Source organism: Natator depressus, chromosome 28 (genome assembly GCF_965152275.1).
Source record: "Natator depressus isolate rNatDep1 chromosome 28, rNatDep2.hap1, whole genome shotgun sequence".
Lineage (NCBI taxonomy): Eukaryota > Metazoa > Chordata > Testudines > Cheloniidae > Natator > Natator depressus.
The window spans coordinates 3283531-3310011 of NC_134261.1; the positions used below are offsets into that span (position 1 = coordinate 3283531).

At 52.1% G+C, this 26481-nt stretch overlaps 1 protein-coding gene and 1 long non-coding RNA gene across 2 annotated transcripts in view; one reads left to right on the forward strand and one right to left on the reverse strand.

The window, feature by feature from the left end:
- Nucleotides 1-2751, forward strand: part of LOC141978881 (uncharacterized) — a 32481-nt gene extending 29730 nt beyond the window's left edge. Inside the window, exons 4-5 of the long non-coding RNA XR_012636437.1 lie at nt 1632-1847; nt 1934-2751. This is a non-coding gene — a long non-coding RNA (uncharacterized LOC141978881). The remainder of the gene's footprint in view (nt 1-1631; nt 1848-1933) is intronic.
- Nucleotides 2752-8529: 5778 nt separating this feature from the next.
- LOC141978788 (hydroperoxide isomerase ALOXE3-like) lies at nt 8530-19653 on the reverse strand. Its single transcript, XM_074941107.1, has 11 exons — nt 19565-19653; nt 19232-19335; nt 18780-18952; nt 18347-18490; nt 17801-18004; nt 16509-16595; nt 14808-14977; nt 13067-13188; nt 12544-12644; nt 11287-11457; nt 8530-9382 (listed from the first exon to the last, which is right to left on the reverse strand). Exons 1-11 carry the CDS (start codon nt 19651-19653, stop codon nt 9203-9205), a joined length of 1545 nt encoding a protein of 514 aa, XP_074797208.1. The 3' UTR covers nt 8530-9202.
- Between the last annotated feature and the right edge of the window lie 6828 nt (nt 19654-26481).

Sequence of the window (26481 nt, forward strand, 5' to 3'; positions counted from 1 at the left end):
CTGGCACGGTTTAGAGGGCAGGGTGACAGAGGGGCTCTGGAAATGGACAGGACTCCTCCGGTGCCTCTCCCTTCAAGGGAGAGCGCTGGTGCTTAATCAACTAGTCCTGTCCATGCTCTGGTACCGCCTCAACACCCTAGTCCCAGCCCCGTGCTTCCTGGCCAACCTCTGGACATCGATTCTGGAGTTCTTCTGGTCAGGACTGCACTGGGTCCCTGCAGGAGTTCTCCAACTACCCCTGGAGGAGGGAGGGCAGGGCCTGAAGTGTCTACACACTCAGGTCCATGTCTTCCACCTCCAGGACTTGCAGAGGCTCCTTTATGGTGCAGATAGTCTGGCGTGGAGCATACTGGCGCACGCCTTCCTGCGCCGCTTCCGAGGGCTCCGATACGACCGGCAGCTCCTTTATCTCCATTAGAGAGGTCTTCCGCAAGACCTCTCCGGGCTGCCGGTCTTCTACTAGGACCTCCTCCGGACCTGGAAACTGTTCTCAGCAACCAGATCCATGGCGGCCACTGTGGGGGCAGATCTCCTCATGGAGCCCCTGCTACACAACCCCCAGCTCCGTGTGCAGGTGGCGGAGTCCCCCTTGGTGCGTCAGAGGCTGGTCCTGGCAGAAGTCACAAGAGGCGGTGACCTCCTGGACTACGACTGGGGAGACTGGCTCAGCGCTTGGGGCTCTCCCGGCCTCATACTCCCCAGCGCATACTTCAGCAGGTGGGGGCTGCTTTGCTGCCCACTACTCAGGTTTACCTTGACAGGGTCCTGAGAGAGGGCACGCCCCGCCCACTCTCCACCCCAGGCCCTCCGGACCTTTTCGTCGGGCCCTTGCCCTGTGGACCCAACCGGCCCCCTGCCCCTTCACCATGAGCTGGCTGCACGATCTGCAGCCGGTCTGCTTCCAGACTGTGCCAAGGAAACATCTATACACACTCGTGCTCCATACCCTTCATCTCCTCACCCTCACATCCTGCCCCGACACAAAGTGGTGGGACCTCCTACCACCTTTATAGGGTGAGGAACCCCGGTGGGTCAGTCTTTTTCTCCACCTTGGTCCCGAGGCCCACCAGGGATATCAGTTGGCGGCTCCTTCATGGGGCCGTGAGCACGGGTGTGTACTTGGTGCAGCTCACCCCATCCCAGCCACCTGCCCCTTTTGCAGCGTGAGGGAAACCCTGGCGCACATTTACTTGGAGAGCGCCAGGCTGCAGCCCCTATTCTGGCTCCTCTTAGACATCTTGTTAAGATTTTGATTGCACTTTTCCCCTCACCTCTTTATCTATGCAATTCCTGCGCTGGCCACATCTGTGGCCCCACAAAGCCACAGGACCTCCTGGTCAACATCCTTCTGGCCCTGGCTAAAATGGCCATCTATAAAACCAGGGAGAGAAAGTTGGCCGACGGAGACTCCTGTGACTGTGGGGCCTATTTCCGATCCTCCGTCCTTTCACGCATCCGGGCAGAGTTCCTCTGGGCAGCATCCACTGATTCCCTTGACGCCTTCGAGGAGCAGTGGGCGCTGTCCAGGGTTCTCTGCTCGGTGTCCCCATTGGGTTCCCTTTGTTTGACCCTTTGCCTGCACTTCTGTCCCTGTTATTTCATGTTGTCCCCCGAAATCACTTGGTTTCCAGGTCCTGTGGATCCCCCTTTAGCAGATCCCAATAGGATCACTCTCCTATAGCCATCTGGCCTGACCATGGGATGGTGTTCCAAGGAGGAGGAGTGCTAAGCAGAGACAGGCTCCAGCTAACGAAGAGAGGGAAGAGCATCTTCGCAAGCAGGCTGGCTAACCTAGTGAGGAGGGCTTTGAACTAGGTTCACTGGGGGAAGGAGACCAAAGCCCTGAGGTAAGTGAGGATGTGGGATACTGGGAGGATGCACGAGTAGGAGAGTTGAATTGATTCCTTGAGGACCTGTTCCATGATTTTTCCAGGGACTGAGATGAGGCTGACTGGCCTGCAGTTCCCAGGATCCTCCTTCTTCCCCTTTTTAAAGATGGGCACTACATTAGCCTTTTTTCAGTCGTCCGGGACTTCCCCCGATCAGGAACAATCAGCATGGATTCACCAAGTCCTGCCTGACTAATCTAATCTGACTACCTACCCAGGGTTTTCCGCCACCAAAGCAGTGGTAACGTATCAGTTTCTCTCCACGCAGTGTCACGACTAAATCAATGGGGACACAGCTCCTCCATCTGATAAACGATTGGTACAAGCAAGAGTGTGTGACACTTTGTACCTCGGGGGAGCATCCTACACCCCCACATTCATCTTTATAAAATGATTGTTTGATATCCAATGCAAAGTTTGTCATGTCAGGTGTCTTCAGAAGGCTTATGATGCACTGGTTGTTATAGTGAGGTTATAGTAATTGTTACGGTAATGTTATAGGTTATTGTCACGGAGTGTGGGGGAGTCCAGGCCCTGCACCCCTCTTCCAGGGATTCACTGAGACTCTCAGGCAGCCAGTAAAACAGAAGATTTATTGGACAACCGGAACACAGTCCAAAACAGAGCTTGTGGGGACACCCAGGACCCCTCAGTCAAGTCCTTCTGGGGGAGCAGGGAGCTTAGACCCCAGCCCTGGGGTTCCCTGTGTTCCTCCACCCAGCCCCAAACTAAAAACTAAACCCACCCAGCAGGCTCCCTCCTGCAGCCTCTGTTCACATTCCTGGCCAGAGGTGTTACCTCCCCCTCCCCCTCCTGGCTCAGGTGACAGGCTCTCAGGTCTCCCATCCCCAGGGCACATTCCCAGGTCAACACTCCCCCCTCCCTGCTGTGTCACATCGTCACAGTTATAATTTCATGTATGTAGTTATGAGGCTGAAAATGTGTCCTCATGGCTTAAAGCAAGCCCAGGCAAAAACTCCCCAAGAGCAGGGAGGCAGTTCACACCTCATCAGGGCATGTATGGGACAAACCCACCCCAGCCTCTCAGGAGCAAAGGACGCTGGCCTAGGCAGCAACAAAAGGATCTGTTGGACTCTTGAGTGAGTCACCCCCCTTCCTTTGGTCAGGTTGGGACTGCGATGAGGTAATGTTCACCTGACACTGAAGGGGGGAGCAAAGTCAAGCAGGAGGAAAGGACATGATAAAAGGGAAATGTGTTTGCCTTGCTCTTCCTCTCTCTTCCACATCCATCTAGGGACACGCGCTGATCACAGGGGATAGCCTGGCTGCAGAGCAACCAGCCAGCCCGTGGTGAGAAGCATCTAAGTTTGTATGGGCACTGAAAGTGTTAAGATCAGCTTAGAATGTGTTTTTGCTTTTATTTCATTTGACCAAATCTGACTTATGTTTTGACTTATAATAACTTAAAATCTATCTTTATAGTTAATAAAACTGTTTGTGTATTCTACCTGAAGCAGTGCATTTGGTTTGAAGCATGTCAGCATCTCCCCTGGGGAGAACAATCCTGGTACATATCAATTTCTTTGTTAAATTGACAAACTCATATAAGCTTGCAGCATCCAGCGGGCATAACGGGGCTCTGCAAGACGGAGGTTCCTAGGGTTGGTAGTGTCATTCGGTTGCACAATCCAAGAAGCCGTTTACATGTCAGAGGCCGTGTGTGAACAGCCCAGGAGTGGGGGTTCTCACAGCAGAGCAGGGTAAGGCCGGCTCCCAGAGTCAAAGATTTGAGTGGTCTAGCAGATCACCGGTCCGGATAACAGCAAAGGGGAATGTCACAGAGTGCTTTTACCTAAAACTACTTTTTATTAGGTCTCAAGGGCGCTCTCTCTCTCTCTCTCTCTCTCTCTGTAGCAGTAGGGTGAGAGCATTCCCAACATTTCTATTTACCCGAAGTCTTAAATGGTTTCGAGGAATCAGCAACCAGCTTTCTGGGGACCCTCCTTCCGTCCAGTTGCTGGGGAGTTTAGATGCCCAATCCTTGTCTGTAGGATTCATAAAGGTTTATGCGCTTGGCAACATTCAGGGCACACCCGGAGTGTTGTGTAGGAGTAGTGCACACACTGCTCCATCCAAGGGCATCAACCTTGGAATCTCGCCAAGATGACATGAATCGTGGGAAGCCTCTCAGGACTGGGCTCAAGGCCCGAGAGCAAGGAATGCGGTAGATAGAAATTGGTAAATAAGAATGTTAAACAAAGCCAGTGTATTCCTTTTATCTGTTGGAGAATGTAATGCGCGGGGGGAGAGAGAGAATAAAGGGGAAGGTGGAAAGCTGACAGGCAGAAGCCCGTTAGCAGAGACCAGCCTGCTTGCTTGCTAAAAGCTGTGTTCTGTCTTGTCATTGAACCGCCACACTTGTCCAAAGAAAAGCTTCCTCGGACTGCTCCAAAGTCTGTTCTTTTGCCTAGTCTTTTAGAGCTAACTTAAATGAAGCACAGACCTCATAAGGATTCCTAGTAGGTTGTCATAGTAAACCTGGTGGATCACCAATTCTCCTAATTTCAGCAAACGACTCGTTATCTCTTAGCGATGTGGCCCTTGGTTTTCAGCCAACAGTGGCTGGACACACAAGATGGCTGACTGTAGTCCTGCCAGGTTCTGGGGTTACCAGCAGGAATGTCAAATCAGGGGGGTTACAAGCTCCCTTCAGTGAGTCCACCCGAGCTGGAGACCTGAGAGAGACTTTTACCCCTAAAGGGAGCACTGCACCCTGCCAGCTCCAGCATGGGAAGCAACTCTCGGGCAGTGTTGTGAAAGCAGTCCTGTTTATTAGACGTCGGGAACCCAGCTCACTTGGGTCATGAGAAGCCAGCAGCAAGTTACAGCCTGGTCCATTTTGGTTGGTCCAGAGCCCTCTTTTGTGTCCCAGTTCAGGAGAGTCTCCAACTTCCAGCAGCCCACACTTAACAACTCCTCACCTGGCCACTTCTCAGCCCTTTGCTCTTGTTCCCCGGCAAACCCGTCTGGCTTCCTGTGGAGCGGTGGATCATCCATAGTCGTTTGTTGCTAGGTACCAGGCAATTGTAGTGGCTATTGTCTTCTCAGACTCTCTCCATGGACATGGAGGTAGGCAGGTATCCATCACACCCTACAGGGTTTACTCTGCAGAGAGTCAACAACCTTTTCCCACCACCAAGTTAACTATGCAGCACATTGGGGGAACTGACACACAGACGGCATTCAGATAAACTATCACAGAAAATGCCCACTCCATCACACAAGCCCTTTCCGGTTTGTCAGTTTCCCCTGCTTATTCATCACAGGATCACGTTCACCCTCTTAGCTACAGCATCTCACTGGGGTCTCATGTTTAGTCGGTGTCTACCAAGACCAACCTGCTCTGCTCATGAATTGTACACCAGTTGCACCTCAAGTCACCAACCAGGACAATGAGCCACCATGGGGCACTGCTCAGACAGCTGACAAACAGGACAGACTCATCCCCAAGACGTTCTCAAGCTCAACGAGGAGCAAAGAAATGAGACCAGGATGCCCAAGTTGAAAGGTCAATTGTTTGGGGGAAGTTTTCTGTCCTGTGTCATACAGGAGGTCAGAGTAGATGATCACAATAGTCCCTGCTGGCCTTGGGATCTATGAATCTAAGACGTGGAAAACCTACGGGTGCCTCTGTTTCTGATGCGCCTTAAAGAGGCCATGGTTTTGAGCAGAACATGTCCCTTTGGGAAAATCAACTTTCTTAAGGTATCTTCAATCAACTCTTCAGGACCCTTAACCTGGACCCCCAGATTCTCAAACAATTTTTGCAAATATTGGATGCAATGACGGAAGTGCAGGCCAACTTCACCCAGCAATGTGTCTCCATGCAGAATAAACCAACTCACAAGGGGACGGAGACCATGGTCCAGTGTGGCCACATCTCCTGATAGAGGGATGAGCAGCTGAACCAAGACACCATCCCAGGCAAGGGGGTGGGGAATGGAAGGAAATGATAAGGAGGCGTGTACGGGAAATGATTTCCTAATAAGGAGACTTGGCACCTTGTTACTCGGAAATGACAACACCTGTCCACGGGATTTGCCTTGAGTACAACAGGCAATTCAACACCCGCTCCTTCACTGGTGTGAAACCCGGAGGTAAGGGAGCCCTATGAGACTGCTATGAAACTGGGGGTTTATGGAGGCCCTGGGCAGATCCCCAGCTGGTGTCAATGGGAGTCTCTCTATCGAAGTCAGTGGGGCCGGATCCCCAGCAGGTGTGATTCACCATTGCTCCATCGGGTTGGGTGTATGTTCTCAGGACCATAGGTGTGCGCAGCACATTCCATTAGGGTGTGCACCCAGGGTGCCCCACCCTAGCCCCACCCCCATCCACTCCCTCCCACTTCCTGCCCCCCTCAGAACCCCCAACCGCCCCTGCTCCTTGTCCCCTGACTGCCCCCTCCAGAGACCCCCCCACCCCCTAATCACCCCTCAGGACTCCACCAAGTATCCAACCCCCTGTCCCGACTGCCCTGCCCCCTAGCCACTCCCCTTCCCCCTGACAGGCCCTCTGGGACTCCCACGCCCTGTCCAATGCCTCTGTTTCCCATCCCCTGACTGCCCCAGAGACCCTTTGGCCCGTATCCAAACCCGCCCAGCCCCACCATTCAGAACAGAGTCCCCACCAAATCCCTCCCTGTCAGGGTTCCCTCCCCACTCTGAATTCTTGGGTACAGATGTGGGGACCCGATGAAAGACCCCCTAAGCTTATTCTACCAGCTTAAGTTAAAAACTCCCCAGATACAAATTCTCCCTTGTACTTTGGGTTAAGTAACGCTGCCACTACCAAGTGATTTTAACAGAGAACCAGGGAAAAGGGCCACTTGGAGTTCCTCTTCCCCCAGCAACCCCCACAAGCCCTTACACCCCCTTTCCTGGGAGGCTTGAGATTAATATCCTAACCAATTGGTTACAAAATGACCAAAGACCCAAACCCCTGGGTCTTGGAACAATGGAAAAATCAGTCAGGTTCTTAGAAGAAGGATTTTATTTAAAGAAAAGGTAAAAGAATCCCCTCTGTAAAATCAGGGTGGTAAATACTTTACAGGGTAATCAGATTCAAAACACAGAGGATTCCCCTCTAGGCAAAACTTTAAAGTTACAAAAAAATGGGATAAACCTCCCTCTAGCAAAGGGAAAATTCACAAGTTTAAAACAAAAGGTAATCTAATGCACCTTGCCGTATTTACTCACTCTTTTTGTAATATCAGAGACACATACAGGATGGTTTATTGGAGAAGGAGTTTTTTTGACCTGATGCTTCTCTGCTTTCCCCAGAGACCACACCAAACAAAGCCTCCCCGCCACCCCGCCCAGCCCAAGATTTGAAAGTATCTTCTTTCCCCATTGGTCCCTTTGGTCAGGTGCCAACGAGTTATTTGAGCTTCTTAACCCTTCACAGGTAAGAAGGAATTCGGGACTACCCTTAGCTGTGTGGTTATGACACACCCCCGGACATCCCCTTGACCAGTGGCATGATGGCACTTACGGGACAGGCCCAAAGAGACCAACCAAGCTGGCGCGCAGCCGAGGAAGAGTGCTATGACTGACGCAAGTCAACAAAGGTCACATGTAGTGCTGGGGAGGCAGCGATTGGCTGGGCGGGCCCAGGTGGGCGGGTGGGGCCAAGCAGGGTCATGGTAGCAGCGTGGGGTTCACTGTGTGACACAATCACAACAACTTTGTGCAGCTGCTGGGGAAGTTTGCACAGGCAACAAATATATCCTGCATGGGCAGGAGGGTGGGCAGGCAGGGGGACCCTGTCACCAGGGGTGGCAGATTTGTAGAAATTTTGGTGGTGCCCAGAACCCGTCCCCCGCCCAAACACCGCCCCAACAAACTCCACCCCCCACCTCCCCAAGACTCTGGGAGGGAGTCTGGGTGGGGGAGATCTGGAGTGCAGGCCCTAGGCTGGGGCAGGGGATTGGGGTGCAGGCTCTGGGAGGGAGTTTGGGGGTGGGAGGGGGTGCAGAGGTGAGGGGTGAGGACTGTGGGGTGTGGTTGCAGATGAGGGGTGAGAGTAGGGGTATAAGGGGTGAGGGCTCTGTCTGGGGCTGGGGGGTTTGGGGCATTAGAGAGGCTCAGGGCTGGGGCAGAGGTTTGGAGTGCAGGGGGATGAGGGCTCTGGCTGGAGATGGGGGGTTTGGGGTGTTAGAGAGGCTCAGGGCTGGGGCAGAGGGTTTGGATGTGGGGGGATGAGGGCTCTGGCTGGGGCTGGAGATAAGGGGTTTGTGGTGTTGGAGGGGGCTCAGGGCTGGGGCAGAGGGTTGGGGTGTGGGGGGATGAGGGCTATGTCAGGGGCTGGAGATGAGGGATTTGGGGTGTTGGAGAGGCTCAGGGCTAGGGATGAGAATTGAGGGTGCGGTGGGGGGGTGAAAGCTCTGGCTGGGGGTGTGGGCTCTGGGGTGGGGCAGGGCTGGGGATGACTTTGGGGGTGCAGGCAGGCTGCTGCGGGACAGGGGCCAGAGAGGAGGACTCCCCCCCAGCCCTTTCCCTGCCGGCAGCAGCGAGCTCTGGGGAAGGAGCCCCCCTTTCCCGCCCCCCAGCAGCACACTCTCCCCCACCCCTGTCACTGCATGTGCTCCTAGGGCCCCTCTCAGGCCCAGGAATCTCCTCGCCTCCCCCGTGGTGGGTGCCGGGGGGAGCTGCGTGCGTCTCCTCCCCTGCTGTTGCCCCCGCCTGTAGCCTCACTGGGGGCGGGGGATGGGGCTGCCCCTTGCCCAGCATGGGGCAGGAGCGGTGACTGCGGGCGGGGGGCCCCATGCTGCTGGAGGGTCCTGCTGGAAAAGGGAAGGGTCTGAGGTGGCAGGGCAGGCTCAGTCTGCCCTGGCTGGCGAGATGGGGGCACGAGGACCCTGGGGCAGCGGTTGCTGCAGGGAGGCAGCAGGGGAAGAGGCAGGGACGCTCTGCTCCGGGGCCCGGGGAGGAGTGTGGGGGCAGCAAGAGGGGGCTGGGGCAGGCGCGGGGGGAGAGGCTGGGCTGACTCCACTCAGCCCGCGCTGCTGGGACCAGCAGGGCAGCAGCAATGTAAACGTGGCTCCGCCGCCACCACGGCCTGCAGCTGCTGCAGCCTCCCCCCCAGCCTCCAGCCGGGGAGGGGGAGAAGCAGCCTTCGCAGCCGGGGCTCAGGGCGTCCCTGGGCACATCCCGTGCGCACACCCCGGCTCCGGATGCCGGCGAGCATTTGGCTGTGGAGATGCTGTGGCCTGTTCCTGCGGGGGCACTCAGTGGTGGGTGTCTGGGGGAGGGGTTCTCATCACGGGGCAGCTGGAGGGGTGGCGCCTCTGGGTGTTAGATGGCTGTGCTGTTCTCTATGTTAGGGGGATACATGTAGCTGTAGCTCAGAGCTAGTGACTGGTTCCTCTCCTCAATTTCCCGGGAGATCTCTGCTAGGCGATCCTGGAAGGCAGCCATGAGCTGCTTTGGCCCGTGTTCGGTAAAGTGCTCCTCAGGGTATGTCCCCAGGGGTCTCTGGAAGGGAACAGGGAGAGTGGTGAATACAGAGGCATCAAAATCACTGAAACCCCCCCCCCCCCCCCCCAGGATCAGCTCCAGGGCTGCATTCTTATTACTCCAAGGCTGGAGTAGAGAAGAGAGGTTTTCTCGGGGGATTGAGATTGCAAAGGCAAGGGCTGGGGCACTGACTGGTGGAGCTTTGCACGCGAGAGAAACAGACACTGAAGCAGCAGAGAGCCAAGGAGACAGCCGGAACAAGCTTTGGGGGTGTGACAAAGCCTAGAGAGAGAGAAAGTTTTTGGGCTGAGTGCTAGTTGGAAGGAGGCTTGGAACTGTGAGCAAGGAAATTGCCTCCTGTTCTGTGAGTCCTCCAGACTTTGCAAATTAAACACAATTCCAGCAAAGAAACACCTGGGTCCATCACCAATGTCTCCTCCCGATGGAAACAATGCACACCAGCCCCTGAGTAATCATTTTCCACCCAAACTTTTCTCTTTTTTTTTTTTTTGAGAAAAAATGGACGTTTGGGGACACCAAAATAATTTCTGAATTATCCCTTTTGCCAAAGAGTTAATTTAAAAATAATACTAAAAAAAAATGCGACCCATTTCGAGTTTGCAACCCATTTTCAGTTCCAAATGGCTTTTCGTGTCGAACGTTCCGAAATGTCCACGCACAAAAATGCTCAGAATTGAAAGGAAACGTTGCTTTTGGGTTGAACAACAGGTTGGGTTTGACCCCAAAACGATTCATTTTCAACTTCTCGAAATCACCGACAATGGCAACGCTATTGTAGCCGTGTTGGTCCCAGGATGTCAGAGAGACAAGATGCCGGAGGTAATATCTTTTATTGGACCAACTTTCCTTGGTGAAAGAGCTCGAAAGTTTGTCTCTCTCACCGACAGAAGTTGGTCCAATAAGAGATATTCCCTCTCCCACCTTGTCTAACAAACCAAAAAAGTCACAGATTCACCCATCTCTGTCATTGGAGATTTTTAAGAGCAGGTTGATCAGACACCTGTCAAGGATGGTCTAGATCATAGAACCATAGAAGATAAGGGTTGAAAGAGACCTCAGGAGGTATCTACTCCAACCCCCTGCTCAAAGCATGACCAACACCAACTACAGCATAGATAATACTTACACTTGCCTTGAGTGCAGGGGACTGGACTAGGTGACTGTTCAAGGTCCCTTCCAGTCTTACACTTCTACAATTCTAACGGCAGGGTCCAAAATTTTGGTTAAACGGCTTGGGTCAGAAATGTTTAACAATACCCAGGGTGAGCTGGGTCTATGGAGAGAACTGGAGAGTACTTTATGTCTGAACAGTGGTCGAACCTGTGTCTGTAGGGAAAGACCTCTCCCCACCTCTTCTGAAAGGCCCCAGGCCTCTAAACAATGATCACATGCATGTCACTTTGGGGACATTTCCTCCCTGCCGGCACAGCAGCCGTCCACCCCCACCATGTCCGGAAAAGGTAACAGAAAAGGGGCTGAAATGCTGGGTCCATGTTTTCAAATCAGCAACAGGTCCAATGGACGTCCTGCTGATGGACACCAGCTGAGGATCTGGCCCCATTGACTCCAATGAGAGATGCCCATTGACGTGAGCCGGGATCTGGCCCCATTGACTCCAATGGAGAGACGCCCATTGACACCAGCTGAGGTCTGGCCCCATTGACTCCAATGGAGAGATGCCCATTGACACTGGCTGGGAGCTGGCCCCATTGATGCCAGTGGAGAGACACCTATTGACACCAGGTGGCGTCTGGCCCCTCTGTGGGTGTTTCAAAGGCAGTGGAGGACACACACCCCTAATCCAATACTGAAGGATTCAGAGTGGGGGCCCCCCTCCAGAAAGACTCCCCCAGAATCCAGGGTCCCCCCTTGTCCACCAGCCCCAGCAGCCCTGCTCTCACCATGTCCCGATCCTCATTATGCAGCACCCAGAGGACAGAGAGGATCAGGCTGGTGGTGTTCATCTTGGGGATCGTGTCCAGGAACTCCTTCAGGGTCACCTTGGCCTTGTTCTGGGGCAGCAGCTTCCGCATGGATGATGGGTAATTGGGCATGAAGACTGCCAGCTCGAACTGGGGCCAGGAAAGGGAAGCCAGAGGTTAGCTCCCACCGGGGAGCTTGGCTGGCAAGGTCATGAGAGGACCCAGGAGTCCAGAACAGGAGCCACAGGACCAGCTGCCCAGGGGGTCCTGGGACCCTGCCCAACACCCAGTCTGTCCCAGGTCCCATTCAGTAAGCTGCAGAGGCAATTCAGAGCCGTGGCTGGGACTCTGACCTGCAGTCCAGTCCCAGCGACTCCATGATCTCCCTCTGTGGCACCAGGCCAGGCACCAAGGCACTCCATGCCTCAATTTCCCCATCTGTACATGGGAGGTGACCATTCTTCCCATTGTCTGTTTTGTCTATTTAGAGGGTGAGCTCTTTGGGTCAGGGACCATCTCTCACTATGTCACCGTGCAGTGCCTGGCACAATGGGGGACCCGATCTCTGTCGGGGTGGGGGGTCTGTGCAGTGCCTGGCACAACACAGGACCTGATCTCAGTGTCTGGGGGGGGGGGGTTCTGTCCAGTACCTGGCACAAGGGGGGACCTGAGCTCAGTCGGGGGGGGGGTCTGTGCAGCACCCAGCACAAGGGGGGGGACCCTGATCTGAGATGGGGTCTGTGCAGCACCCGGCATGACTGGGCCCCGATCTCTCCCACGGATTTTCATTTTGATTCATTTGTTGAAAAAATGGAAAAATTACAAAGGAAATGAAAATGTTCTTTAAAAAAAATTGTCAGAGGGAGGGAGGGGATGGAACATGTGCAAGATGCTTGACAAAGCCAGGAATAGAACCCAGGATTCCTGGCTCCCAGCCCCCCTGCACTAACCCACCAAACCCCACTCCCCTCCCAGAGCTGGGGAGAGAACCCAGGAGTCCTGGCTCCCAGCAACTCCACCTGGGCTAGAGTGGACTTTAAGCCACAGTAACTAACTCCTGGGCATGAGCCACCAAGTCTCAGACCCCAAAGTATGGGGTGTACCCAATGGGCCCCAAAGGGCAGGAGGGGACAGACTGGGGCCCAAGGGCAGGGACACTGGTGTAAGGAGAGGAAAGGGGGGAAGGAAAGAGACACCCCCTCCAAGAGGGGGACAGGGCGGGCGGCCCTCACCCACCTGCCCGGAGTTGACCGCAGCGTGATAGGCGGAGCAGGTGAAGATCACCATGGTCAGGTACTTGGTCAGCTCGGCCGCGGTGCCCAGAGTCGAGGGGACGCCTGCCGGGGAGGGATGGACTGGTGAGCATGGGACTGGGCCCCCCTCCCCTGCCCCTGGCTGGGAGCCTCCCGTCTCCGCTCCCCCTGCCAGGGGTGATGCTGGGCCAGTGCAATACCAGCATCACTATTGCGAGTGCACGTGTAACACCGACAGACTCGGCGGGCGGGATCGAACCGGGTCCTCCGGAGCTTAGTGCATGAGCCTCTACCGCGTGAGCTAAAAGCCACGTGGCGGCGTGCGGGCGACCCACGGCTGTCGCACAGCAGGCGTCACGCCTAGGCCGTGGCTGATGTTTTCACAAGCGCCTTGGGGTTTGGAGACACCTTGACAGGGGCTGGTTCTTGGGGGTGGGAGGGAGGACCCCTCAGCGGCGCCTGTGACCCCGGGCCCAGAGATCGCTAGCCGCCCCCCCGGCTCTCACCCGACGCCTGTCGGCCGAGGAATCCCTTGGTGAATATCTCGCCCACCCACGCCTGCAGCTCGTGGTCACTCTGCACCGAGAGGCTGGTCCGGTAGTAGATCCCCACGATGCCGGAGACAAAGCTGGGAGAGTTAAAGGGGAATCGGGTCAGCCCGGACGCCGGGGTCCACGGTGAGAGGCTCTCCCCTAGGACAAGCCAGGGGAGTCCCCCTCCCTCCAGTCTCCACAGAGCTATTCCTGCTCCCCTTCAACTTCACTTCCACGACCCCATCGCTTTTTACCCGCCTTAAGGGGAAGCGACGTGGGGAGGGGGGCGGAGAGGAGCAAGCAGGGGCAGGGCCTCGGGGAAGAGGCGGAATGAGGGAGGAGCCTTGCGGGGGAGGGATGGAGTGGGGGCGGGGCCACGGTGCAAGCACCGGTGGCCTCCCTACTTCTAGGGAGTTTCTGGCACTCCTGGTTTGGGCTGGAACTTTTGGGGGGTACAAAATGAAGTGGCGGTGACCCTGAAAGAGTTTGCAAATGAATTCGGTGTTGCCAGATCTTGTTTCTGAAAAAACAAACAATCCGAAAATCTGGAAACCTCCCCGAACAATTAAATTTTGTTGTTGTTCAAAAAGTCCTGGAAATTAATTTTTAAAAAAAAAATCAAAAAAGTTTCGAAATGGTCCAAATGGAAACAAATCAGATCAACTGACACAAAACAAAATGTTTCATTTGACCTGAAAGGAATTTTATTTTTGGGGTGTGATTTTTCGAGGGGCTGAACATTTTGAAAATTGTCAGTTTGGGGCCAACCTAAAACTATTTTATTTAATTAATTAATTTATTTATACTTTCCAAAATTGCCAACCCACCAAAAAAAAACCCTTAGTCCTTTGACCATGTGGGCACTTTGGAAAATGTTACCCTCTGAACGGAGACTTGCCCCGGGTTAAGCACAGAAGTGAATTTAAAGCAAGTTAATTGAACTTAGAGGTTTTTAAGGCCCTGGGTGGGATGATTTCATAGAATCATAGAATCATAGAAGATCAGGGTAGGAAGGGAACCTCAGGAGGCATCTAGTCCAACCCCCTGCTCAAAGCAGGACCAACCCCAACTAAATCATCCCAGCCAGGGCTTTGTCAAGCCTGACCTTAAAACCTCTAAGGATGGAGATTCCACCACCTCCCTGGGGAACCCATTCCGGTGCTTCATCACCCTCCTAGTGAAATAGTGTTTCCTAATGTCCAACCTAGACCTCCCCCACTGCAACTTGAGACCAGTACTCAAGATTTAGTTGGGGTTGGTCCTGCTTTGAGCAGGGGGTTGGACTAGATACCTCCTGAGGTCTCTTCCAACCTTGATCGTCTATGGTTCTATGAACTGGCAGCAGATCCTGGGGCTCACGGTCTCATTTTGGCTGTTCTTCGATTGGGGTCACGTTGAAGTGGTTTCAGTGAAAGTGAATTAAGAGCATCCACATAGGGGGTTTGTCACTAAAACCGGACTGAAATCTGATTTCAGCTATCAACAGGCCCAACTTTGTGTGGTAAAGGATGTTCGCTGGATCCCAGCAGAACAAGCCCAGTATGCAGGGCTCCCTCCCACACAAGACCTGGACTGCCAGGGGGCTCTGTCCCTGACCCCCTCCACACTCAGCGCCCCAACACTTTGCCCCCTCTGATTTCACTAGGTCTAACTCCTTCCCCTACACTTGCCTTCATCTCTCCTCCCCACACCCCCCCCCCAGCACCCCCTTCACCTCTCTATAGCTGCCCAGATCTTGAGCCCATCATCCCTGTAGCAGTAGCTCTGGAGCGAGCCGACGCCGCGCTCCTGGATGTCATCGGGCAGGCAGAGCATGGTGTAGGTCAGGCTCTCCAGGCCCTTGCGGAGAAGCTCGGCGAGGCCTGGACGCCCGGTCGCTATGGCCTGTGGAATATAGACCCGGCCCGGGCCCGCTGGGAGTTACTGCCACGGAGCAGCAGGCCCCAGGGGAGGGGGGGTAGGACACTGGAATTGCGTTAATTCCCCAGGGTCTGGGGCAGCGCTGGGAATCAAACTTACGAAATCCTTTGGTGACAATTTATTTTCCCTCCCAAAACTAATGAAAGTGACCAGGAAAAGAAAAGGAAATGGGGACACGGGGGACAAAAGGAAGAACGAAAAGAAGGGAAAAAGGGAGGAAAGCAGGAAAAACTAAGAAAGATGAACAATGGGGGGAAACGAAAAAACAGAAAGAAAAAACAAGAACAAGAAGTGAAAAAATAAGAAAAAAAGGGAAAGGGGGGGAACAACAAGAAAAAGGGAAAAACCAAGAAAAAACACAAATTAAGAAAAAGAAGTGAAGAGAGAAAGAAACTAAAAAACAGGGAAAATGGCGGGAGGGTAAACAAAGAAAAAGGGAAAACCGCAGGGGCAAAAATGGAAAAAAAAAATAATAAAGTGAAAAGAGAAAGAAACAAACAAGGGAAAAGAAAAAAAATCCAAGAAAAAAAATTAAAAGAAAAAAACAAGAAATAACAGACAAACCAAGAGAAAAAAGGGAAAAAAGAAAAAAAGGGGGAAAAGGAAAAAGAGGATAAAACCAAGGAAAAGGGAAAACCCAAGAAGAAAATGAGAAAACAAGGAAAAAGTGGGGTGGGGAGAGGAGCCGGGAAAATGGGGAAAGGACCAAATCGGGGAATCTCAGGGAAAAGAAGCAAAAGGCAACAAAGGAACGAAAATCACGATTATGAAGGAAAATGCCATAAAAATGCCATGAACTTTTTTTTTTGAAAACCTACCATTTCAAGTGCAAAACCCTTTAATTTTTCCCCACTGGCCATTTTTCCGTGAAAAACATGTTCCCTCGCCCTGATCAGAAGCCAGGAAACTGCGGTTCGGGCCACGCCCAGAAAAGGGCGAATAATTGTGCTTGGGTTGAAGTGGTCCCAGTGAAAGTGAATTAAGAGCGTCCACATGGGGGTGTGTGTCACTAAACCAGATTGAAAGCTGATCTCAATTATCAACGGGCTCAATTTTGTTTGGAAAAGGATGTTCACTGGATCCCAGATGTGAGGTGGCCAATGAGCGCCGACCACCAGGAGGAGCTGCTTCTGCCTTGCGTTTGATTGGCTGAGCAGGCTGGGGGACGGAGCTGGGTTGGTGGAGTTTGGGAGGGGGCAGTGGTGTAGTTGATTTGATCGGCAGTTTGGTCATTTTCCCTTCTTTCTGAACAAGTTATGGGAGGCAGTGTGGCCTAGGGGCCAGCACCTGGGGCTAGCACCCAGCTCTCCCTGGTTCTACCAAAGGCCTGGTGAGTAAGGCAAATAAGGCCCGGTCTTCTGCCTCAGTTTCCCCATCTGTAAAATGAAGCTATTGCTCCTCATGTCCTTTGTAAAGTGATTTGCAATCTAGGGGTGAAAAACACCAGCTACAAGCAATAGATTATATTACTATTATGAGACGATCCCCTCTTTACCCGATCAAATATGCCCCCAGATCTGATGAGAAAGGTCCGGCCCAGGACATCGATGAGGATGGAGAAACGGGTGTGAGGGATCAGGAGCTGGAAGAGAAGAGACACGGGGCTGAAGCAGCTGGAGAGAAGGTTCTAAACACACACAGATAGACACTTCTAGAACACACACACATATGGGTGACTCCTGTGTATAGCTTCGGGGGGAACACGCCCGGCTGGGCCCCTCTCAAACTGTTGGACTCTTTGGCAGCAAACATCCATCTGGGCTTGTCTGAGCATCAAAAGGCACACACTGGGCACCTCTGGGGAATGTGCCCCAGGTGGGCACAGCAAGAACCGGGCACCCTTGGTCAACTCCCTCAACAAGTCCCAGGACCTGCAGAAGAGGGTGTGACGAAGCAGGACTGTTCTTAACGGTTCTTCTGAATACTGTAGGGGTGCCTCAGTTTCCCCTATGCAGTTCTTAAGTATCGAGGTGATGGGAGAAGGGTGTATGATCGTTGCAGAGCCCTAGAGGGCAGGTGTGTGCAGGGGTCTGGACACAGAGAATGGCCGACACCCTGTTTCCTGACAACTGATGGCCTGGGCCTTCCCCCCTGCAAGGTGAGAGCTAAAGGGTTGGAGAACAAAGGAATCAGGTGACCTCCTGACCCGGGAATGGGACAAAGCCCAGAGGAGGAGAGGCTGGAGAGAGTTTCACTTTGGGGCTGGCTGGGACATGGAGTGAAGTGCAGACGGGGTTGTCTGGATGTCTGCCCCCAAAATGGACCCGGCTGAGGGGTCCTGTTCTCTGCACCTACAAGCTCTGTGTTAGACCATGTTCCTGTCATCTAATAAACCTTCTGTTTTACTAGCTGGCTGAGAGTCACGCCTGACTGCGGAGTTGGGGGCAGGACCCCCTGGCTTTCCCAGGACCCCGCCTGGGCAGACTCACTGTGGGAAGCGCACGGAGCGACAGAGGATGCTGAATGCTCCGAGGTCAGACCCAGGAAGGTGGAAGCTGTGTGAGCTGTGTGTCCTGAAGACAGTCTGCTCCCAGAGAGGAGACTTCCCCAGAGTCCTGACTGGCTTCCTAGGGAGCAGCTCCAGAGCATCGCCCGGGGACTCCGTGACAGTGGGTAGCCAGGAATGGGACTCACCCCACCCCTGATGCCACCAGTTTGATCCTTTCATAAGGTGCCGGGTGTGGACACTGGCTGCCCGCTTCCTTCCCATTGGCTGACTCCCCAAGCGGAGTGGAGCCGCGCCCACCCATGGACCTGCCCCCCCACAGCAGCTCCGCCCCCCCTCACCTTGTACAGGGGGTGGCACATGGGCAGCTGGCGCTGGGTGGCCACTGAGAAGACCTCGGCCAGCAGGTGGGCGCGGAGCAGGTGGGAGGTGACCTCGTGCACGTGGAACTCGGAGCTGCGCACCCAGGTCTTGGCCAGAGTCCAGAGCCAGTCGGAGTCAGTGGGCAGGAAGATGGGGCTTTCGGGACCTGGGCGCTGGCTGAGCTGTGGGGGAGCTGGGTCAGAGAAATGGGTCCAGTACCACCCTGGGTCAGAGCAGTGGGCCCATCCTGCCCAGTATCCCCCCCGGATCAGAGCAATGGGACCATCCAGCCTGGTAGCCCCCTGTGATCAGTGCAATGGGCCCATCCAGCCCCATATCCCCACAGTAGACCCATTCACCCACTGGATCAGAGCAATGGGTCCATTGGGTCTGTGCAGCACCTGGCACACTCGGACCCTGCCCACAATAATAATTGTGCCTTTCGCAATGGTCTAGCCCAGTTGGTCCCTAGCTGCAGGGGGGGCCCAGGTGGCTCAGGACGGGAGAGCAGAGAAACCCCTCACCTGAATGGCCAAGGGGACGACCTCCCCGCTGGGTTTCTGGTGCAGCAGGCACAGGGGCGTGGCGATGTACTGCTGGTGACCATTCACTTCAATGGTGGGAATGTCTTCTAGGAGCTTGTAATCTGCTAGATAGATGCTCCCTCTCTGTCACGCAGAGCAGAGGAGGGTCAGTGCCCCGCTCCCAGGGCTGTGAGCTTCCCTTCAGCGTGTCCCGGCAAGCAACACACACAGCGCGTACACAGTGTTAAAATGCAGCCACGTCTGGGGTGGGGCGGCTGGTTACGCAGACCCAGCTATGCTACAAACAATTTAGTTTGGGAAGAGAGCACCGGGCTCCCACCAGCAGGAGTTCACGGGGAAGGAGGGCAGGACGGACTCGGCAGGGCTGGGACTCAGCCAGGCTCTGATTATTTACGGGGTGGGGGGTTGTTACCTGCAGCTCCTCCTGGAGGCTGGTGGATTCCCCCAGGGAGCCGCCCACCATCTCCTGCGTCACGGGGAAGTTCTCGGGGAGCGCCGTGCATTTCCGGATCAGAACGGGGTTGATCCCGTTCAGATACTGGTACCCGAAGAAAGCATCTTCCTTCCAGTGCTCAATGACGTACTCTGGGGATACAGACACATGCCAGCCTTTGAAATAAAACCCCAACGCCTGGGGAGGGGAGTGGGGTCTGATGGTTAGAGCGGGGGGGGGGGCTGGGAGTCCTGAGGGGAGCCCTGGTGGGGGGCGGAGGGTGGCAGGACCAGTTGTCCTGGAGGGGCCCTATGTTGGCTCAGCATCCCACGGGGGATGCAGGGAAGGAACTAGGGTCCCGGCGCCAGGGGGTCGCCCTGTGCTGGCGTTGGCTCCCCGCCCCTCCGCACAGCGCTTGGAGCAGCACGGACCTGAGATCGGGCTCTGATAGAACCAGAAAATCTTGGAGATGTCAGTTAATGTCTCCCAGGAGTACGGCCGGTCCAGGAACCCCTTCAGCTTGGACTCCAGCAGCCTGCGCGGACAAGGAGCTGGGCTCAGAGACGCTGTGTGTGCCCTCTGCCTGGACCCTCTGTCCCCCTTCACACCCCCTGTCTCTATTCGACCCCATCCATACCCTCTGTCTCTCCCCCCTCATATCCCCTTATCCCATCCACAACCTCTGTCTGTCCCCCCTCACACGCTCTTACCCCATACACAACATGTGTCTGTCCTCCCTCACACCTCTCTGACCCCATACATACCCTCTGTCTGTCCCCTTCACACCCCTCTGCCTGGCTGTTCCTATGTGCAGCCTCTGTCCATCCATAAACACTTGTCTGTCTGGCCCCATGTGACCCCTTTTTCCGTCCCCATACACCCCATTCTCTCTCTCTCTGATCCAGTGTACACCCTCTGTCTGTCTGATCCCATACACCATACACCAGTCTGTCTCTCCCCAAACTCGCCCTTCTGTCCCACACACGCCCCTCTGTCTGTCCCCATGTGCACCCTATGTTTGCCTGGCCCCATACACCCCCCTCCCGTCTATCCATCCCCTCATGGACTCCTCTGTCAGTCTGTGCCTCTGTCTCTCCCCACGCAGAGCCCTCTGTCTCTCCAGACTTGGGACAGAGGCCAAGCGGGAGCGGAGGAGGCGGGGAATGCAGTGCCCCGGGCTGAGCCCCGCCCTGCACTTTCAAGCCACCCTACAGCTCGCTGCACCCATGGTGACAGCCATCCCCCGGCACAGAGGGTGGCAGACGGCAGCGCCCAGAGAGCTTCCATGGGGCACTCCAGAGCGAAGGGCTTGCCGCAGAGCGAGCGAATCTTACAAGTGCAGGGGGTCCGGGCAGCATCTGGCACAACGGGGGTGGGCGTCTGGGTAGTACCTTGCGCTTGGGTTCCCTAATCGCTGTTGGGGGAGCGGTTCTGGGCAGCGCTTGGCCCAACGGGACTCCAGTCTCGGTTGGGGGATTTGGGTGACAACTTTCTAATCGTTCAAAACGGAACACCCTAGCGCCGCCCTTTCCCTGAGGCCCCCGCCCGCAGTCACTACATTCCCCTTCCCTCGGTGTCTCGCTGTCCCCCACCCTCACTCACTTTCACTGGGCTGGGGATGGGTGTTGGGGTGCGGGAGGGGTGGGGACTCCGGCTGGGGGTGCGGGGTCTGGGGTGGGACCGGGGACGAGGGATCTGGGGAGCAGGAGGGAGCTCCAGGCTAGGAGGTGGGGAATGAGATGGACTGGGTCTCAGTACTCCACGGAGCAAAAGGCTTTAAACCCAGCGTCTCAATACAGAGCATGCGATACTGCTGGGATGTTTTGCCGATGGGGCAGAGTGACTCACCCACACTATTTTATACTGTGGTGCGAAATATGATAGACAAGGCGGGACTGTCACAAACGGGAAGACCAGTCCAGTCGGTAGGTTACATTTTAGTGGTAAAACAAAACAGGAACAGGAAGAGTTAATGCAGCAGTTGCGAACTAGCTGCCGAGAGTAGGGCTTGAAACGTAATTCCTCTAAAGCCTAGTTTAAGCAGAGAGAAGCGTAACAGTCTGGGATTCCACTCAGTGCGGGGGGAAGATCTGTGGCTAAGGAAAGAGTGAAGTGGATTGTTAACTTCCCCATGCCGGTAGATACGAAATCTTTCTTGGGACTCACTAATTCTGCAGCGAATTTATGGTTGGTTACGCAGAGAAGGCAGTTCTCTTATAAAGGGGGCAGGGTATAAAGACCACAGTGGACCTGGACAGAGGCGGCAACTAATTCATGGTAGAGCCAACAACAGGGTTAATGGAGGCTACAGTTGCTGTATAGTGTATATAGTTCAATTTGAAGCTTGAGGGGCGTAGGGAATGCGTAACGGTTAGGGGAATACTGGCCCAGGTCCGCACACTTTGTTATCCCTGTCCCATAAAGGCTGGACCATTGTCAGAATCAATGCTGTGTGCCAACCCAAATTTGGAAAAATTTATCTTATTAACTGTGGCCCAGTTGGTTTCCTTTCTAGCTGGAAATGGTTTCACCCATTTAATGAAACTAGCCATGATTACAAACAAGAATCTATTTCTTCTATTGGCAAGGATCCTGCAAAAATCAACCTGTAAACGTTGGAGGGTGTCTTTTAATGCTTGATGAATTATCTCTTCTTGTCTTTTCCTTCTAGCATGGTCTTGCTTCGCACATGTTAAACCTAGTCCAAATAGCTCTAGTGCAAGCTGTAGAATCTTCAAAAGGCATTTAAAAAGCTATAAATTTAAATTCTTCATTATACTCTTTTTCTTTAACATCTTGGCTAATATAGACGATCCATTAGGACAGAACTTTAAATAAGTGAAAGCTGGGAAAATTTGCTGGATTTCTCATGACTTATCCTTGGCTGTTGCCTTAAAATCACTACAACTCTTATTACTGGTGGTTGGTGGACGAGTTTTGCTAGTAACTACAGAAAACACAATCGCCATTCTCCTCTACTGTTGAAACCACTTGGGTCATTAAACAATGCTACTGAGGAATCTCTGGTCCTGTCCTGCACGACAAGCTACACTTGAATCAGTCAGAGATATCCATTGAAAAGGCACTGGAAGAAGACAAGACTTCATTTCAGAAGCTGATAGATATTGACTCCTTAATTGAAGACGAGAAGTGTTCATTAAGTGAAGTATACGCACTTGATTCTTACAGCTCTACAACACCAACTTCTGGATTCCTTAACCTCGACGTAGCTTTCACAGAAGCCTGTCTCATAAAACGCCCACAATGGAGTGGAGCGACGCACTACCAGCCACGGGGCTGCCATGTGATCAGGACCGACTAGAGAATTCGAACACAGAGTGTAATATCGTGAACGAATGTAGATTTGATTTCAACTTCTTTAGCATCACTAAATACAACGAGGAGTATATGGGTATAAGCTTTTGTGCGATAAATTTGTTAGTTTCTAAGGTGCCACAAGGACCATCATTGTTTTAACTGATACAGACAAACACGGCTACCCCTCTGAAACCTAGTGGTTTGACCCTTTTTTTTATGCAATGTTTCCTGGGATGAAAGAAGGAGGACTTCATCTCTTGCTAGTCTCAGTCACAGGCGCTACAGATGAGCGTTCTTTTTTTTCATTGAATAGAGTTTTGTTTTCTGAAAGAAGTCGCCTTCTGTCAGATCATGAGCATATCATGAAGGACTGGCAGTACCGGACACACGAGAAGCCACCAAAAACGAAGCTACTGCATTCGATGCGTTCGTTAATACAGTTATGCAAAATTACAAGAAGGAAGTAGATGTCTTGACCCCATCGCCTCTTCTCGTCTCTTCGGTGGCAAGAGAGACGAACTTTTCTCCATCTTCTCAAATATTTGAAGACCGCTATTATGTCCCTCTTTGCCTTCAGCCTGTGCTCATGAACTCAGCTCAGTACTAGCCATGCATTAAGCCCGGACCTGCTGGATGGGAGACAAAAATTCTCCCACTGAAACAGAAGTGTGCAAAATGTTAAAAAGTGACCTGTGCCCGATCGGCTCCACCCTGCTGCCGGGCACAGGGGTGTAACTGACACGTCCGAGAGCTCCTTGTTTCGACATCATACTCTCAGCCCACCGTGTTACTGGTCAGAATGCCATTATACGGAAACTTTTCTCCATCTTTCAAGTATTTGAAGACTGCTATTATGTCCCTCTTTTCTAAACTACATCTTCCCCTTTCCTTCAGCCTTTGCTCATGAACTCAGCTCAGCACTAGCCATGAATTAAGCCCGGACCTGCTGGATGGGAGACAAAAATTCTCCAACTGAACCACAAGTGTGCAAAATGTTAAAAAGTGACCTGTGCCCGATCGGCTCCACGCTGCTGCCGGGCACAGGGGTGCACCTGACACGTCCGAGAGCTCCTTGTTTCGACATCATACTCTCAGCCCACCGTGTTACTGGTCAGAATGCCATTATACGGAAATGAATTAATGATTGATATTTATGGGTTCTATTTATATGAGTCCTGTGCCTTTTAAGAGTTTATAGAAATGCTGGGGACCGTAAAGCGCACAGAGCTGGGGCGTAGGGTCTGGGCCCAGAAAAGTTTTGCAATGCTGGGGCTGAGCAGATGCAGGGATTGTGCAACGGGTGGTGGTTACATACGAATAGAATGACCTACCCTTGAGATAACGATGTTTTGAGAGGAGAAAGTGAGAAAATGCAAAAATAGCCTACATTTAATAGAGATGTTTTTAATTAATGCACCTCAGAAAGCTGTATTTACACAATATGTGGATGATCTTTTGCTAGCGTCTCCTTCCTTTGCGTCGTGTAAAACTGATACTATGGTTCGCTTAACTGCTCTTGCTTCAAAAAGCCTGCCGGGAAAAAGGCAGCGATGCTACTCTAGAGTACAGCACTAGGTCATAATATATCATCTGTCAGACTCTCCTATTACAGCTATTCAAAAAATACTTAGGCCTGTTACTATAGCTTAAATGCGAACATTTCTTGGCATGACTGGGTTTTTCAGCTAGTGGCTTTTGGATTATGCTACAAGTATGATTTAACTAAAACAGATACCCCGATCCACTCTTGTCTTCTCAAGAGGCGGAAGAGCCTTTATAACTCTTAAACAGTTTCTAGTGCACCCGCAATAGGACTCCCTGATTATTCTTTTCTGTCGTAACTGGAATGGATTTGATTTGACTGTGCTCATACAAAACATGGAAACAAACACAGTTCACTCGCTTATTACAGAACAACGTTGTATCCAGTAGCAACTGGCTTTCCGCCTGCCTTAGGGCGTTTGCTGTCGCCGCCCTGGCTTTGCAATTAGCTGAATCTATTGTTTTAGTCTCACCTGAATCCTGTTTTTTAGGCTCACCTTCAACTGTTTCAGTACCTCATGCTGTAGCAGCTCCTCTAAGACAGAGCATTTGTCTATTTCTCGACTTACCAAATATGAGCTTAATCTGTTATCTTCGTTACGTTCTGAAATCATTCTGAAACCTTCTTCCCTGTTACCGGGACCTCAGGAGGTAGAGCTCCATGAATGTGTGTGTGCGCTACTGATCTTCTTACCTGCATAATCCTGATATTATTTATACTGAACCTGGGTATACTTTTGGAATGGCTTATGGTATGTTTTGGAAACAGGGAGCGATTCTCACATTCTCTGCTTCCCCTATCAGAAATAGTCAGCACTGTCTTGGGTGCTCTTTTGTTGCACAAAGAGATTGCTATTGTAAAATTTATTCCTCATGACATCCCGTCATGTAGAAGTTAGTCGTGGAAAATCTTTGGCTGATTTAACAACCAAGGATGCGGCCATTTCTGCCCCTCAGTCTGAGCCTGCTTTTGCCTTAATTGAGCATCCTCCCCTGGCTTCCCTCGGCGACATTCCTAGGCTTTATGAGACGGTAAAGACTTGGAGCCACTCCCCCTCAGTGGGGACCGTTTGTAAATACGTTTGTAAATATTCAGATTGTTTTTATTCAAATTGCTAAATGTTATAATTAAGAATATGTGTTAGTAGTAGTTAGTGTTTTTTCATGCTGGGTTGAGACCTTCCCCTAATCTGTTGTGAAAATGTTGCTCCAAGTCTTTGTACCAAAGTTTAGTATACCTGTGTGTAGCCACAGTGACCCTGCCTTTTTTTAACTGGACATATTGTAAAAAAATTGTGTACAGCCTTGTAGATCAACAGAACCTCCACCACCCCTCACCGTCCCCAATCTGCTGGGACACTGGAAAGTCACATTGGTATTCTGAAAAAGAAACTGCCTAAGATTTGTGCAGAGACAAACTTCAAATGGCTAGATGCTTTGCCCTAGCATTGCTGAGCATGGGGCCACTCCCAATCAAAGGATTGGACTTAGCCCACGTGAGAATTTGACTGGGAGCCCGTTGCGACTTGCAGTAGCCCCCGCACTGGCCCTTGCTCAAATTGACATTCATTTGATGGATGTTATTATGCTTAATTACTTGCCAGGTACTAATGAAATATGTTGTCTAGTAGAAGTTGCAGAATCTCCAAAAGGCATTTAAAAACTATAAATTTAATTTGTTCATTATACTCTTTTTCAGCAAGACTTGTCTTTTTAATCACAGGTGAAAGAAACATTCCATAAGGAACCCGAACAGCCTTGCCACTCCTTGGAATCAGAAAGGTCTACCAGCGAAAGTCCTGCTGACTAACAACACCGCTGCGATGATTATCCAGAGAGTGACTGCTTGGACCCATGCTTCTCACTGAAAAAAGATCTCTCCTCCTGTTGATGATCCTGCATAAACTGCTGATCGGCTTTTTTCTAATTCTGTTACTTCTGTTCCTCTTCCTTAACGACAGGAAGAAAGGACAAGTTGACGTAATCTCTCCCTTTTCCGCTAATGAAATCTTCAGGAGTAATAGCTGATTTGGGGCCATGGAGGCATACTTGGAGATTTTTTTTTCCGGATGGAATTGCAAGTACTTGCAGTGTTCCTTCCAAGTATATGGGCCTATAGGAGGGCTGTGGGCCCTTACATGCCGAATCCTGCCGGGACTGGAGTATTCATCTAGACCTCCTGGTATTCTTAGCTGAGTTGTTAGTTGTCCTGGTATAACACCTCATATTTGCATTAGAATAGGGCAGCATTTCCCAACCTGTGTTCCATGGAACACTGCTGTTCCACATGATGTGAATAGGTGTTCCAGAAAGAATCTTGAATTTAATTTTGACTCTTGCACTTGAACTTTGTACAACTTTATACGCGTGTTCCAGTTAGAAATAGGTCATTTTATTTTTAATTTATATTTTTGCTTTATTTTATAAAATAAAATATATTTGAACATAAATAACGAAATTTTTTATTTGAAAAACCACACTACTACAAAATAATATTATGTTTTGGATAACGGGTTAAAAAGCGTTCCGTGGCCAAAAAAGTTTGACCTGTCAAGGTACAGCCCCTCTGTGTGTTGGGGTGCTGTCTCTGCCCGGTACAGGTTGGTTCCAACAAAAAAGTGCATCCATGATATTGACTCTATCTTTAGGATAAGTCCGCCTGTTCCTTATCGCTGTGGGATGTGGTCGACTGGGGAGGTTCTGGAGACTTCCTAGCACACGTTCATCGGAGTAGTGCTCATATGTGTCGACGTGCTTTTAGCAAACTTCATGTCTATAGTATGTAATGTCGAATTTTCAAGTTTTTTTTTTGCAAAGCGAT